This window comes from Boleophthalmus pectinirostris, unplaced genomic scaffold (assembly GCF_026225935.1).
Source record: "Boleophthalmus pectinirostris isolate CB_2022bp ecotype Guang Dong unplaced genomic scaffold, ASM2622593v1 HiC_scaffold_16, whole genome shotgun sequence".
NCBI classification, from domain to species: Eukaryota; Metazoa; Chordata; class Actinopteri; order Gobiiformes; family Gobiidae; genus Boleophthalmus; species Boleophthalmus pectinirostris.
In genome coordinates this window covers 1,849,585-1,867,117 of record NW_026571095.1, presented here as the reverse complement: position 1 = coordinate 1,867,117, position 17,533 = coordinate 1,849,585, and the positions used below count along the sequence as shown (strand labels likewise).

Sequence of the window (17,533 nt, the reverse complement as noted above, 5' to 3'; positions counted from 1 at the left end):
TTTGGACTTTTCTGTGTGAAACTAAGTGGGCAGCTCTCTGTGGACTTGCCTGTTCTTTTCTAAAGACAAATGGTTTGGACCTCCACCATTTTGCTTGTGATGAGCTGTGCCTCAGCTCCACAGGAGCCTGTGCAAACCTGATCAAATCAGTGCATTTTACAGCAAAGAGAAACACATCCATAGAGTAAAAACTACAAAAACTTAGTAAAACTTAGTAACTGCGCAAGAACTCGCCACAGAAACAAGCCTGTGTCAGTCTGCTCCTGCAAGGCAATTTGACACAAATAAAAAAGCATGATACAAATCAATAGACCACAGCTTCACAAACCTGAGGCCATGTGCTATAGTTTAGTAGCACAGGTAAAGATGTTGTTTTTGGTGTATACAACATTTTCATCTAAATATGTGTTCGCTGTGAATATCCCACAGGAGTATTTTAATCAGACTATTTACACCAGAGCTGGGCTGAAAATCATCAGATGGGTAGATCACTGTCTCTACTTTGCTCGATCTGGATGATCAGGCGTGCGTCAGGTCTACAGCCAATCATGTGGCAGTGAGAGCGCACGGCACTGACGACGAATTACTCTCTTGTTTAGGAAAAAGCATCTGAGCTACAGTGTGTCCCTTTGTCTCCTCACATGTTCACAGGTTTTGACTTAAATGTGCACAATTTCATCAATCTTGGCTTTCATCTCAAGTAACACTTGTGCATGAGTGCGTTTTGAGCTCTTAAATGCTTCTGTTTTCCGTGTCATGAGTCCAGATTTTATCTCCTCATGTGTTGTTTGTGTTTGCAGAGGAAGTATCCCATGCACTACAAGATCGCGCTCATCATCAACTACCTGGGACACTGCATCTCTGTGGGAGCTCTCGTGGTCGCCTTTGTGCTCTTCTTATGCTTAAGGCAAGTTTAAAACACACACACATACACACACGCATGCACGCGCACACACACACACACACACACACACACGTCTGTCGCTGTATGGTCTGCTGTGAGCTCTGGTTCATTAGCATGCTCACGTCCAGAGATTATGAAGGCAAACAGTGTACACACTGTTAAAAATGAACATGTCTGATGTTAAAATGATTTGAACTCTGCTTCTTTGGTTATTTGACTTGACTTTCAATAGTTTTACTGATTTCAAGATAAATCCTTTTCTATATGGAAAAGAAAATCATACAAAATAAGGCAACAAAGTAGAGACAGACCGGCATACAGACTTTATATTTGCATTTTAATACAGAGATAGTTAGACAAAAAGTGACCACACACCTCTGAAAGGTTTGTGGGTAATAAAAGGCTGTGGGTGAGTTTGTGGTAAATTTAGGAAAGTTTATCCTATGAATGTGACTTTTTTAAAATTATCGATACCTGCTCAAAACATATCTAGTTTCAATACTAGTTTTAGTATTGATTAATATCTGTTTGTTTGTTTTTTTTCTATAAATTATCATTCACATTTGTGAATTTATCACATTTGTCACATTTATGTTTTATTATTTATTTATTTTTTATTGTTTCTTAAAGTGCAAGTGTGCACAAAATTACAAGAGTAATTAACAATGAGCACTGCACATTCTTTTGTCTCAGAATGTGAAGTGTTAAAGTGCCTTGAATGTGAAAAAGCGCGATTTAAAAATGTGTCCATTTACCATAAAAAGATAACTCAATTATAGTTCCATCTTACCTGTGTTTACTCAGAATAATTCCAGAAAAGGACACTGTCCCTTTTAAAAACCTGAAAAGCGCCTCTCCACTCACTGGTTCTCCGTTGTTCAGGCTGAGTGTGACACAAAGCCCCAGCTGCTGTGCTCAGAACACATTGATGGAAGTGGCCTCCTCCAGCACATAGACTATGGATTTTCATCGAAGAGCTCGGGTCGATATTCTGGGCCTGAATTAAGTTTCAACAAGCAACACCACAACCCACCCACATGTAGAACACAAGTTTATTCTTTTTAAATGAGGACTTCAATCCAGCAGCGTTGTCAGGTGAAACAAAGTCTGAAATCAAAATACTGAAAATGAGATGGATGTTACAAATGCTGAAGCATGAAAACACAAAAACACATCAGGTCCACACACTTTAAAGGACCCGACTATTTCTAATCCATGTTAGAATGTTGTTTCCTCATCAAAAACAGACCTGGAGTTGTGTTTTGTTTCATTCACACATGTTTAAGTAATCTTTTATTATTAGTCTGTCTACTAGCCTGATTCATCAGTCTGACATTGCAGCATTAGGAGTCGTTCGCTTAACGGTAGGCGGGTACTTTTTAAAATTTAACCAATCGCTTATATTTGTTTGTGATGTATGTAATGCACCGCTAACGGAGCTAACTGGTAGATTAAACTTTTCCCAAATCCCGTAGGAAGAAGGGCAATAACGTCTTTCCCCTTGATAAAATTCACCAAACATTCTCTTTATTCCGGCTTTAAATCCTCGATCTTGGGAATCGTTGCCAACACAGAATGTCTGGCTCTTTGCTGATTGGCTGGTGCCTGAACTCGCACTTCTAAAGTTTTTGCAAACTAGTGTATTCTGATTCCTGACCTAGTTGCTGGAGAGAAATGAAATTGATTGGAGGCACTAGGTGGCGCCAGCCTGGCTATCTGTCTACATCTCCAAACCTCCAAATGCTCTGCTCCACCTTGTGATGTCATATAGTGGTAGTTTTCAAGTTAAAGTGCCACTAAACACCAAAATCACTGTTTTCTCGTGATGATCTGTGTAAATGTGTGTAAAACAGAAGTGTATCTCTGCCCCTGGCTTTATTTTTTCATTTTCATGCATATTTGTTAAAAATGGGACTTTTGGCTCAAAGTCGTGTCTGTAGCTGTCTTTTTAGGATCAATTGTGAACAGTATATTTGAATTTTTGTGTTGGACTAACCACTGTAAATGAGTCAGATGCAGGTTACTAAGGCTACGTTCAGACTGCAGGGCTTAACGCTCAATTCAGATTTTTTTGTGAAATCCAATGTTTTTGCGAGGTCGTTCACATTTCCAATTAAATGCGATTTGTATGTGACTCCAGTGTGAACAGTAAACAGCCCAAAAGTGTCCCGTATGCACACTGAAGGACATGACGACATCAACCACAGCGAGCGTGCTCTGTGTTTACAGAAGTCGCCCAAACATGGATGCAGCATTGAGCACCTAGAGATTTTAAAGTTCCTCTCGTACTGGAGCCAGAACATGAACAACTTACTTGTTTTAAGGAGGAGATTGAGAAGGAGAAGGACGAGGTTTTTGGCCGTGGTGTTTTGTGGGACAGTGGCAGCGACGTCTGTTGAAAGGAACGTGTGGATGTGGAGACGTCGCCAAGAGTGGTGAGTGGTGATGTGCTTCACTTCAGTGACACGGAGTTCATTAACAATTTTCACCTACTTCAGCACACAGTAGTGATGTTTGTGTCTTGTTGATAACGTGTAGGTAGGATTCATGCGCTTTGACTGTTCACACTGAAGTCGCATGTCCAAAGATCAGATATGTATCGGTTTCAGGAGCACATTTCAAAGTGGCCTGGGTCATATTTGAAAAAACTGGATCTGTGTCGTTCAGACTGTCATTAAAAGATCAGATACAGGTCACATAGAGGCCAAAAAATCGGATTTGGGTCACTTCAGGCTGCAGTCTGAACGTAGCCTAAGTGATGAGCGCAGCCACTGGCGTCTATAGGCAGTATGTGAGGAGCCGCCATGTCCCGCCGTGTCTGGAGAAAAGGGAAATGCCTTGATCCGAACACAAATGTCCGCTCTGTTTCAAAGTCTGGAGCGCACCGATCCATGCCATGTTGGATTGTTGTGGCTGTCAGTCAGGTGTCAATCATCGCTCCAGAGCCCGCCCCACACCTGCTCTCCCAACCCATCAGGCACCGTCCACTCTGGAGAATTTTTCAGATTCTGCATAGGGGCGGAGTAAAACTTCGGGAAAGTGTTTAATGGCTCTTTAACATTTCCTCTTACTTTTACTTCAGTCGAGTTTGGCAATGGGCTGAAATGATCCAAATGATTCTAATGAAGGTTTGTGGAGAACTTCCTGTTTTACCACATGACATCACAAGGTGGAGCAGAGTGTTTTCTACGTCTGAATATGCTAGGCTGATGTGTCAAACATGTGTGAATGAAACAAAACACAACTCCAGGCGAGGAAAACACAGACGAGGAAACAACATTAGAACAGATCAGAAAATCGGGCCCTTTAATCGGTAAAAATCCTTTTCCATCCATTTTGAGATCTGCTATTGTCCAACTTAAAATGAGGCATTCATTTCATCATCATCATATCCAAATTTAGGTTTGACCCTCTGAATTGTTGACAGTGTTCTATGTGAAAACTCAATAACATTTTTCTGTGTACCGCTGTGACTATTTTGGAGCATTCTGAGAGAAGGTTCTGTCCTTCAATAACTTTTTCCATCATTCAAACGCAAATGGAACTTATAAACCGAACTGACTGTCTCAAAATGAAAGGACAGTTATGTGAAATTGCAATAGCAGATAAAATGTGTTTTGGACTTTTCATCCATCATTATACACTATAGAAATATGGTGAACATTTTCCTGGAAATTGGGGGGGCAGTTACTGTAGAAAAGCACTGCCCTGAAGTGGACGACTGCAGATGGGGAGGAAATTATTCTTGTCTATAAAAGTTTATGTTTAGTTGTATCGTATGTGCAGTGTTGGGAAGGTGACTTTTAGAATGTAATCCCCTACAGATTACAGATTACAGACCCCAAAATGTAGTTTGTAACATAATCCATTAAATGACTTAAAGTGAGTAACATAATCTGAATACTTTGGATTACTTGATTTGTTGTAGAGAAGCAAAGACTAGGATATCTTAACGTAAGATGTTTTGTCTGATAAAAGACAATAAAAAAGCTGAGTCTTTACTTAACCAAATTAAAAATATTATTGATAGAAGAGGAGGAAACACGGTCCATGCAGCATAATTTAGTCCAGTTAAGTCCTCATTTAGACCTGGTTTAGACCTGGTTTAGACCTGGTTTAGAACTGGTTTAGACCTGGTTTAGTCTTGGTTTAGACCCAGTTTAGACCTGGTTTTAGTCCTGGTTTAGTCCTGGTTTAGTGTCCAGCAATGAGTAGAATTAGTGGGGAAAAAAAAAAAAAAAAAAAGGGATATAGCCCGAAATGCGAAAACAGGAAAATACCTGTGTAATCCTTTTATTTCAACAAAGTAGCTGTAATCCAATTACCACTCACTGAAACAGTAACTGTAACTGAATACAGTTACTCATAATTTGTACTCTGATTACGTAACTCCGGTACATGTAATCTGTTACTCCCCAACACTGCGTATGTGTAGACTTTTTACTTGCTTGACCAGCCAGTCCCCCCTATTTTCAGTTCGTATTCAGTCCTCTCATGTAAATAATTTATATAGTCTAATGGAAAATGTTTCAAGAATGCAATATATATATATATATATATATATATATATATATATATATATATATATATATATATATCATTATGTTCAATTTGAAGATGTGGGTGGGATTAAATTCACTTCAATTAAAATTTTTCTTCTCCCCAGTCCTTTTTTGGGCATTTTTTTTTGGTTGTTGCCCTTGTTTCTGTTGGTACAATCGCACTGAACAAATAAATAAATAAATAAATAGATTCAGTCCACGAAATCCAGACAAGATGAGATTTGGATGTAATTTTGGATAAATAGCTTGTGGCATTCAGTTCATAACTTTGCTTCACAATTTTTGCTTTATTTAAGTTTACAGTTTTACAGTGACAAGAGGAGACACTCAGTGAAGTTAACCCATTTTTTTATCCAAGGCAAATGTAAAAATGTGAGGACAAAAATCTCACAAGATCATTTTCTTCGTGTGCACTAGAGTGTGGATTAGGCAGAATTTTTCTGTCCGAGTCCGGCCCGTGTCCGACAGGGCAGTGATCAAATCCAACCCGAGCCCGATAGGCTTTAAGAGATTTGTGTCCGAACCTGACCGAACACGACACAGATAAAATCAGACTATTTTAATAGGCCTGACACACGGAGGATGTTGTTTGTTTTCCTCTAACGGACACAGAAACGCAAAATACAAACTTGGGAAACAGTGAAATAATGAGAAGACTTTATTCTTCACCTCTGTAGAACAGTAAATTTAAAGTGCAGCGTCTCATTCACATTATCCATAGAATTTGTCCTCCACAAAATAATGAGCCCAGTCCACAAAACGGTGCTGTGAATCCAGTTTGAGTCATTTAAAAGTAAAAAGGTGAGAGTTGTTCCTCACGTGTGTCTGTTTACATCCACACAGCGCACAGATGGAGGTGAAGCTGCAGATTAGTGATAGTGACTCTAGTTCCCCAGGACTTTTCTCCAATCTTTTATGCTTTAAAAATCATGTATCTCAAGTTTTGCACCACATTTCATAAATAATAATAACACAGTTTTGACTTGTATCTAAACTAGAAGTGCAGAGCTCTGATCTCAAAGCGAGTGGTCTCATGCTGATGTGTCATAGTTCGACCAGAGCTCGAACATAAGTTCTAATTAGGTCCCGTCGGACTTTAGTTGGGTTTCCATGCTCCAGTGTGCATAGTCTTGTGGCACGAGATCTTGTCCCATCCCTAATAGAAAGACAGAATGATAGATACATAGAGGGATGGATCTGGAACCGAACCAAAAAACATGACAATCCTCCATCATAACGTGGGACCAACCACAGCTGTCTATTTGTAACACGAGTCTCTCACAGGCAGAAAACATCTCCTTTAGAAAACAAAATATATAACTTCTTTTACCTGAGATAAATGAGAGTTTAGTGCTTTGCTTGTTGATTCTGCAGAAATCTGAGCTGTGTCTTAGGCTACGTTCAGACTGCAGGGCTTAACGCTCAATTCCGATTTTTTTGTGAAATCCGATGTTTTTGCGAGGTCGTTCACATTTCCGATTAAATGTGACTTGTATGTGACTCCAGTGTGAACATTAAACGGCCCAAAAGTGTCCCACATGTGCACTGGAGACACGACGACGTCAACCACAGCGAGCGTCTCTGTGTTTACAGAAGTTGTCCAAACATGGACGCAGCATTGATCACCTGGAGATTTTAAAGTTCCTCTCGTACCAGAGCCAGAACATGAACAACTTACTTGTTTTAAAGAGGAGATTGAGAAGGAGAAGGACGAGGTTTTTGGTCGTGGTGTTTGTGGGGCAGCGGTGTCTGTTGAAAGGAACGTGTGGATGTGGAGACGTAGCCAAGAGTGGTGAGTGGTGATGTGCTTCACTTCAGTGACACGGAGTTCATTAACATGAATGCATTTTCACAAAAGATCAGATATATCGTTTTATCAATCGTCAGAAAAGATCAGATCAGAAAAAATCTGGGTCACTTCAGGCTGCAGTCTGAACCCAGCCTTAGTCCTCTGTGTTCATGAACGGACCATATGTCTCTCTGATTGGTTAAAGGTCCTATATCATAAGACATCGACCCTTGTGAGCTTTAAACCATGTTATAAAGTTGTTACCTCATCAAAAACAGACCTGGAGTTGTGTTTTGTTTCATTCACACATTTGAGTAACTCTTTTATTCATTATTATTAGTCTGTCTACATGTTATGAAGTCATACATTTCAGGTTAACATTTACCTTTTTACATTTAGTCCAGTAGAAGTTGGCAATTACAGGACTGAAGTCACCCAAAGGATTCTAGTGAAGGTGTGAGGAGTTTAAAAACACAGTGGAGCACTTCCTGTATCACCACATGATGACATCACAAGGTGGAAGAGAGTGTTTTCAGTTTGAGAGAAGAACTCAAAACACAACTCCAGGTCTGTGTGTGACGAGGAAACAAGTTTATACAACAGAAAATAGAGTAATGTTAGCCCTTTCACCATTTAGTTTAAGTCCTTTTCTTTTTTTTTCAGTTAGAAGTTGCCCCAGTCCACATAACCAATTCTATTTCACTTCTTTATTTACTGTTCTTACATTCCATTTTATTATTTTCGTTGGACTTAGACTGCGGGCTTACAAATCCCTATTATTAAAAATACCCTTTGCCATATGTGTTTTCTCGAGCACAGGGCTGGGGCTGTGCTGTAATTGCATTCTGGGAACATATTTTTTGCCTTGAGATATGTCACATAATGTACACGTGTTATGCATGGCTGCACTTAATGCTTATAGATGACATGCTGGCTGTCTGTGGGAGTGCTCTGTTATTTCAATCTTGTTATTTGAATAAATAAAAAGGAGCGTTTATGTGGATGTTTTTGTATATGTGCATTATGGATTTTTTTCTTAGTGGTTACAATAAGTCTGTCTGTATTTCTCAAGGGAGCACACAGAGAAGCCAAACACCGTATAGGCTGATCAGAGCTGCGGCTTAAGTAGTGAGAATTTAAACCAACTGAATTTGAGCGTTGAATCTGGCAACCCAAATCAGCCCATTCTGTTTTCCGGTTCGATAATTGTCTTGAGAATCCAAACGCCAAATTATAACGTAAGCAACATGGGAATCATACCCAATATTTGAATATCTGAGGACAAAGTTAGGCCTTTTTTAAAAAAATTTTTGGCTATTTAAAGGGCCTCTATTATGTGATTTTACAGTCTATGTTGTTATGTTGTTTCCTCATCAAAAATAAACCTGGTGTTGTGTTTTGTTTCACGCACACAAGTTTAACACACAGACCCTGTTCTTATCTCAAACAGAAAACACTTTGTTGCACCTTGTGATGTCATGTGGTGATAAAGGAAGTGATCCACTATGTTTTAAACTCCATACACCTTCACTAGAATGATTTGGATAATTTCAGCTCTGGAACTGTCAATCTCTACTGAACGAGTGGTAAAAGGTAGACGAGAACTTGATAACTACAACTTCATGACATCACAAGGTGGAAGAGAGCTTTTTTTGTAATCAAATTTTTATTCAAGTGTTATTATTTGCATAAAAAAGGTTTCAAAAGAAGCGCTTCCGGGACCTCCAGAGGATAATACACAGTAGATAAAACTCAGTGGTGCTCTTTTGGAAGAGAAGTCAGTTAAAAGATGCCAAAAAATCCAAGGCACTTACTGGTTAAAATAAAATGCCTTTCCCTGTGCCTTTCCTTGAGGAAGGCCATAGGCTGAAACGCGGCGAGACTTTGTAAGTTGTCCATTAAGACATGCTGTAAATTTATAAAGGCATTTTATTTTAACCAGTGTGTGCCTTTTTTGGCATCTGTTATTATTTGTGTGACTCACACAAAATGTGCAGTAGGACTGGGTATCATTAAGAAGTTGCCGATACGATACATACCTCATTACACAGGCCACGATACATATCTCGATACAGTGCACTTTCAATTCGATATGATATATTTCAAAACGATTCGATACAGTTCAATAAAAAATAATGAAAAATCATGTCTGTGATACTACAAGTCTTTGTTCAACCACTTCTTGTGCAAAGTTCATATGAAACACAAACATTTTAATCATCAAAACAGTGTCAAAATGTCAAATGTGTTGCATAAATGAGTTTCCTTTCACTCCAAAAGCAACAAAACTGTAGTGCTGCAACAAAATAATTTCGAAAAACACATGTAAAAATACTCTTGGTGATATATCGATACAGTAGCCCATGATATCAATACTGTATCAATCACATTAAACGATACGATATATCGATATTCCGATATTTTTGCACACCCCTAATGTGCAGTCACATTTTTATGTTATTGTATAATTTGGCTATTTGTTTTTGTGCTGGTAAGTCACTCCCTTAGTGATAAAATGAACTAAATTGTCAATGTAATGTTTTGCTCGCATGTTTCTGTTTCATTTTTAAGATACTCTTGCATTACCGGGGTGCGCCAGAAGGTGGCAGTGTAGTGAGTCAGTCGCGGGTCTCGAGCCACGGCCCTTCTTGAAAAGTTTTGTGCCGCTCCCCTTCATACAGTGAAGCGAGGCTGCACAGAACCAAAACTCACTGCCTGTTGTCTTTATTTTTCCATTATTCAGGTAATCTAATGTGAAACACTTACAAAAAAGTACATACAAGAGAACTGTATATTATTTTGGTTGTTTAGAGACGATATATATGAGTGGTTTTATTAAAGTAGATCATGTTAGTTTGTTGAAGCTCTGCTAGTCACGGCAATGCGAACACGAGGTTTTGTAACGGCGGCGCCCCTCCACAACTTGAACTCTTTTAATAAGCATGTAGCATCCCGCACTGTGTTGTATTGTTCAGATATTATTTTTGATGAACAGTTAAGATATAAACAAGTAAAGTTAAGGTTGTTGTTGTGATTGTAAAATGAGTAAATGTGTAAGCCGAACTGTAAAAATATGAATAATATTTCAATTAATTCTCAAGTAAGAAATAGATACTGTGCAGAAAGAACAAAAATGTGGCTGTTTGCTGCAGGTGTTCCAGTCAGTAGGTGCAAGTAAAGGGCGCTCTTGGAAAAAAGGATCACAACTCAAACACAACGGACTCCAGGCCCTCCAAAACAGTAGAAAAAGTTAACACATCGCATGAGGAAAAATATAGTTAAAAGGCCTTTATTTGAATGGCTACTTGAATGCCACGCCCATGCTCTGTTTTAATTAAGCCCTGATGATGACCAGTTAAGGTTGAAACATGTTGGCTTTGGCCATTCAGATAAAGGCCTTTTAACTATATTTTTCCTCGTGCGATGTGTGATCTTTTTCTACTGTTTTGGAGTTGCCTGGAGTCCGTTGTGTTTAAGAAATAGATACTATTAGATATATGCAGATGTACACATATTTGAGTAAATACACGTTTGTTTGTTTTTTGGTAATTAGACAGTATATGTGTTTAAGTGAGGTAGGACATATATCGTGAAAGGGCCAAATTATTGATAAATTTAGAGTAAAATGTAGATTATTTTGTAATTTTATACAATGAAGCGAGGCTGCACAGAACCAAAACTCACTGCCTGTTGTCTTTATTTTTCCATTATTCAGACTATTCCCGTAACATTTGCAGTTATACATATTCTAGTTAGCATTGCATTTTTCTTCCTTTTAAACCCCCCACACGCACATGTCCAGGTTTCTATTCCCTCTATACAAAACAAGTGTCCCTCTGTCAAAAGACAACAGCAGAAATTGCATTTTACATACTTATTATGTACCATACACAGAAAATTAACTACGAGGATACATATTGTTTACATTCTAAGAACATATGATAATGAAAGGTCTCCAGGTAACAACTATATAATCAATGCAGATCTCAATTTGATCATTAGATTGGACCAGCAAGAAATGTTTTTGGTTTTGACTCCATGCATTTGAGCAGCGGAAAGCTTCATTTGAACAATTTCTCTGTAAAATAAGAGTAATATGCTGGTGGAAGATTTCCAGCATATATATTTTTTGGCTGCTTTAAGACCTGCTAGTAATATACAACGGTCATTAATTGTCAGATTTAGTTGGACATTACTTTAGTTAGTGGACATGTTGTTTAGCAAAAGAAACCTCTGAATGCAAGGTATAGTTATTCCTATTAGTTTAGACATTGTGTTTGTGATGTTTTCCCAAAGCCACCTCAAGACACTCCCATATCATATGTAGAAAAGTGCCCACAGTTTTTTTCTACACAGAAATCGCCATGTGGTTTGTCTTCAGTGTTGAGAAGGTGACTTTTAAAATATATTCCCCTACATATTACAGATTACACACCCCAAAATGTAGTTTGTAACGGAATCCATTAAATTACTTAAAGTGAGTAACGTAATCTGAATACTTTGGATTACTTGATATTGTCATGTTTTTTTAAAACTACATGAATGTACCAACCACATCCTGAAAATTCTTGTTTGTTCTCTTCAAATTGGAGCCCAAGTCTCCATGAACAGACAACTGTTTGTAGTAGCAAAAGTAGCAAAGACTAGAATATCTTAACGTAAGATGTTCTGTCTGTTAAAAGAAAATAAAAAGCCCAGTCTTTCCTTAACCATATTAAAAATATTATTGATAGAGAAATGATTTTTATATGAGATCACTGCTGCCTTAAAGTCTGTCCACCTACTGTTAGTGTCATGTTGTTTAGACCTGGTTTAGTTCTGGTTTTAGTCCTGGTTTAGCCCAAAATGTGAAAACAGGAAAATACCGCCATGTAATCCATTTATTTCAACAAAGTAACTGTAATCCAATAACCACTCATTGAAACAGTAACTTTAACTGAATACAGTTACTCATAATTTGTACTCTGATTACGTAACGCCGGTACATGTAATCTGTTACTCCCCAACACTGATTGTCTTTTATTTTCATTTGGTGTAATCTTCTAGGGTATAAATAAACTCTTTAAACTCTTACCGTATTGTCCGCACTATAAAAGCCTCCATCCCCATCAAAAATTACTGCGCCCCGCAATCCAGAGCACCCTATACACAAATCCACTCGGTGTCCCAGCACGACTTCAGTAAACTACAAAGCCGCACCACACGCAGAACACACAAACACACACTGAGCAGACAGCGACCGCACAGCGAAAAACACCTGCAGCCACACTCATCACTCCACACCGACGAGGAACGGAACGGAGGAACGAACCAAAAAAGCGAGTGCAATGTGCCACTTATATAGACTTGTAGTCCCAGACAGCACCCTCCCTACGCGCCACAACTGAGCAAAGCCCAGAGTCACCGTGAACGCGCCAAACAAAGTCCCACTGACCCATCCAACTGTTGTGTTTCGTTGAATGCGTCTTATAGTCTGGTGCCATTTATTTGTGTTGTAAAAGCTTGAAAATAGACCATTCTATGACAGCGCGCCTTATAATCCAGAGTGCCCCATGGTCCCGAAAATACGGTAATAATTTTGTAATGAATCATCTAATGATTGGGATTCCTTGATCAAAGCGAGATGTTGGACCAAATCTGGATCCAATCTCACTCCGAATGATCCCTCAATTCAGTTTTCCAAAGCTGCTCAACAGGTAGAATTTTTTGTGTGCACTTAACAATTAGTTTATATAATTCAGAAATCGCAGTAGAGCTTTCTGCTTTGTTCAAAATAGTATGAAGAGGGTGATTTTTGAGCAAACATCCCCAAGGAACAACATGGAACAGAGCATTTTGAGGTTTGGAGATGTAGACAGATAAATAATAAAGGTTTACTCAAACAAAACACAATTCCAGGTCTCGTTTTGAAGAGGTAACAACTTTACAATGTGGCTTAAAAGTCACAAGAGTCAATTTAGCAAAATATAGGTAGTTTAACCAAAATCCTACATAAAATTAACAAATATTCTAACCATATCTTTTACATTTTTCTTGCTGAACAGTTTTCAACAGGCAAACAGCAAGAAGTGACCACACAAAAGCTGCACATTTGTGTGTATAGAACTGCACAAGCTTCTATTCAAACTGCTAAACAAAATGGGAGAAGATGACATTTCCACAGCTCTTCTAATTAGCTTTTGTGCTTGTTTTCCAGGAGCATAAGGTGTCTGCGTAACATCATTCACTGGAACCTCATCGCCACGTTCATTCTCAGAAATATTATGTGGTTTCTCCTGCAACTCATCGACCACAACGTCCACGAGAGCAACGAGGTAACGGCACCGAGATGTGTGTTTTTATGGCTTTTTTTTTTTAAAGCTGGGGTTCAAACCTGTTCAACTCTCATCCCCATTCCACGGTTAATAAAAAGCTAAAAAGCAGAGTGGAAGAGGAGTGCATTAGCTGGTTTGATGTTACTCAAGTTCAATGGGCAATGAAGCAAAAACACGAACACTAAAGGAGAAAAATAAGACATATTAGGAGCTTAAAGGTGCATTGTGTAACTGTTGTGGTGCAGAGTCCATCAGCTTTTCTCCAGGGAGATGTTATTGCTTTGGCTGGAATGTTTCACGCTGTGGTATTAAACCTTGCTATCACCATGAAGACCAAACCATACCATACCAAGTTACAGGTGAGATCTGTGGAGAGACGACCCCGCTCACAGTCACAATGTCTGTTTTTCTAGGTATTTTTGAGCTGTAAAACCATCTCTAATAAATGTAAAGAAGAGCTGTTTAATGTCACCCTGTGGAATAGTCCAGGCAGAGCAATGACATCTCCATCGTAACAAGCAAGTGTCAGACCCACTGTGTGTAACTTAAGAACATTTTGGATGTTTAGATTGCATTATCATGCATACTGTAAATTCCGGATTATAAGCCGCTACTTTTTCTCACACTTTGAACCCTGCGGCTAATAAAACGATGCAGCAAATATATGGACGGATTCTTTGTTTGGTACATTGTCCATTCATATATACAGTCTATGGTTTGACAACACAGTGGATACACACAGCCTGAGTGCAGAAAACACCGTGTCTGTGCGGTTACACATGGATCTAGGGTTCACATGAAGTTGCTACATGAGCGCACTCAAATAGTTAATCACTGTGTGATTAAATAAGTTCTGATGCTGTCACGGGTTCATCCGAAATAAATGTAAAAATGATGGCTCAGTCAAAAAACTTCACTTGAGTGGGTTTTTTTATTCACACCACAGCTCCAAGTGCAGAGTGGAATATTTACAGTGACAAAAAAAAAAAAAGAGGATGTAGACAGAAGTATTTACAAAAATATGTACAATGATCTCACTTACAGTTGCCAGCACCCACGTAGTCAGGCCAAATACCAACTCCCAAATGACTGGAGCTCCCTCCTTTTATACCCCCTTAGCCCCTCCCCCCGGGCTAACCAATTAACGAAAATGGGGTTTTAAGGAATTAACATAAGCAGAACTGAATTGAGGAACACAAATCAACTTGGAAATAAACATAATAAAAATAACTTAAAGAACCCCTCATAAGGTTAACATAAGTTACATTAAACAACTTCAAAACCCACAAATGACCCCAAATAGACCACAATGGTTGAGTCCATGATCACATGTCCCCCTTGAGCGCGCCACTATGCGCTATTTAAAGCCCAACCAGGAAGTGCCTCGGTTTGGCCCCGAACCCAAGAACGGCGCAGAGGCTGCTGCAGGTAAGAAAGCGGTGTCGGCGTCGAGTGTGCACCCTCGAACGCACTAGCCGGGAAACCGTTCAGATGTTGGGGAAAAAACATCCTGCATAAATCAGTCTATCGGAGCTTAGCTCCGCAAAATGGGGAGGGAAAGAAGCGTCGTGCGCGCTCTTTGGCCAGATTCAGACGCGCCAGTCGGGAGATGACGGGGCAACACAGGCGCTCCGTCACAGATGATGATCATTAGTGAGGGGGATACGTCTTACCCGTGTGTGTAAATGACGAGAACAAACATCTCAAACTTCAGTAGCCGGACATCCACTCATACCTGATTGACAGAACTAACCCCACCCCCGAGAGAGTCTGAAATCTGCTGAAATCCTCCAAGACACTGACATGATACAGACAGAACAGAGACTCTTTCTGCAGGAGACATGCGCAGGGAGAGACGGGGTGATGCGCCAAGGAAGATGCTGTTTGATTGTGTTTTGAACAGTTATTTTGTGCTTCATACACACACCCTCCTCATGGAAAACACACGAAGAAATGCAGATGATGCAGCTTTTAAGTTAAAGGCGATTGATGTGACTGTGGAAGAAGGAAACAGAGCTGCTGCACGTGAACTCGACATCATTGAGTTGAGGGTGAGATTTGGAACTGACTCAGTGCAAAAACACGACAAAAGCTTTCAGAAGCAATAAAAGCAATATGGCCCAAACTTGAAAACATTCTTGAAGACGTGGACACCTGCGGCTTATACTCGGGTGCAGCCTATATATGTACAATTTTAAAATTTTGTTAAAATTAAGTTGATGTGGCTTATATTCAGGTGTTTTCAGTAGACCAGAAAATACAGCAACTACATTATAAAATAAAGAGCCAGATACGTTGCTGACATTCATTTTCATAGTTAAACATCAGGTACCCAGCATGAACACTGGCTGTGGTTACATGCACACTCAAAATCAGATTATGGTCACATTTCGGGAGTTAAATGAATAAGATTAATTAAATGATAAGTCCACTGATTTCTTTCCAATCATGGCCTCATCCTCTAATCACTCAGTTTGGATTTTGCAGTTTGCATGTCATTTAAACTACTGAAATCAGATGTTGGCGTGTTCATGAACGTAACCACTCTTCTACTTTGTTTGGTAGTTTTTCATAGATGATTTAAAGGGCCCATGTTACACATTTTCTGATCTATGTTATAATGTTGTTTCCTCGTCAGAAACATACCACACACGTTTAACACACAAACCCTGCAGATTTGGCTGACTTCTTCTCTCAAACAGAAAACAATCTGTTCCACTTTATGATGTCATGTGGTAATACAAGAAGTGCTCTCCTCCACACACTTCTATTAGAATAATTTAGATAATTTCAGCCCTGGAACTGCCATTCTCTATTTAACTAAGGTAGAAGGTAGAAGGAAAAAGGAGCTGTTCACTTGAAAACTAACGCCTCATGACATCACAAGGTGGAACAGAGCATTTGGAGCTTTGGAGATGTAGACAGCTAGCCAGCCTGGCGCCACCTAGTGCCTCCGCTCAATTTCATTTCTCTCCAGCGACTAGGTCAGGAATCAGAATACACTAGACAGTTTGCAAGAACCCCAGAAGTGCACGTTCAGGCACCAGCCAATAAACAAAGAGCCAGACATTCTGTGTTGTCAACGATTCCTGAGATCGAGGATTTAAAGCCGGAACAAAGAGAAAGTTTGGTGAATTTTATCAAGAGGAAAGACGTTATTGTCCTTCTTCCTACGGGATTTGGGAAAAGCTTAATATACCAGTTTGCGGTGCATTACATACGTCGCGACCAAATAGCAGCGATTGGTTAAGTTTTTAAAAAGTACCCACCTACTGTCGAGTGAACGAATTGTAATAATGCGAGGTTAGATGGTTAGCACAAAGTGAAACTGGCTAATGAATCTGGCCTAATAATACAGAATTACTCAAACCTGTAGGAATGAAAAACACAACTCCAGGTCTGTTTTTGAGGAGGTAAAAACATTATAACATGGCTTAAAGCACAATTTTGCATAATATAAGCCCAATAAAACATCAATATGAATAGTCTATATTAGCTATATTAACTTCTGACATACTTTAACCACTTCTGTTCACTGTACAAATGTGTTAGAAATCTTGAAGAATAGTTGTTGTTTTTTAACACTTGATTTGGTTGTATTTTGCAGCCCTGGTGTCGACTCATCACAACCATCTATAATTACTTTGTGGTGACCAACTTCTTCTGGATGTTCGTGGAGGGTTGTTATCTGCACACAGCCATCGTCATGACGTATTCGACAGACAAGCTCCGCAAGTGGGTTTTCCTCTTCATCGGCTGGTGTGAGTACAGAAATGAAGCTCTTTTCACACTTAAAGTTTATAGCAATATACATCTGCTTGACTTTTATTGAGTTCACTGTCTTAAAACTTCAACTTGGAAATGGTCATATTTTTCATATAGCGATTTTAGACCTTCAAGGCACTCACAGCGCTTTACATCATGGAACCACTCGCCCATTCACGCATACATCAGTGTACGCACA

At 39.3% G+C, this 17,533-nt stretch overlaps 1 protein-coding gene across 3 annotated transcripts in view; it reads left to right on the top strand.

Annotated features, from left to right (window-relative positions):
• LOC110166493 (corticotropin-releasing factor receptor 2) overlaps window positions 1–17,533 on the top strand; it is a 250,282-nt gene that overhangs the window by 182,446 nt on the left and 50,303 nt on the right. For all 3 annotated transcript variants that reach the window (XM_055151708.1, XM_055151707.1, XM_020931738.2), the window contains exons 4-6: window positions 801–907; window positions 13,452–13,569; window positions 17,177–17,330. In XM_055151708.1, the coding sequence (XP_055007683.1) occupies window positions 801–907; window positions 13,452–13,569; window positions 17,177–17,330 (379 nt within the window). The remainder of the gene's footprint in view (window positions 1–800; window positions 908–13,451; window positions 13,570–17,176; window positions 17,331–17,533) is intronic.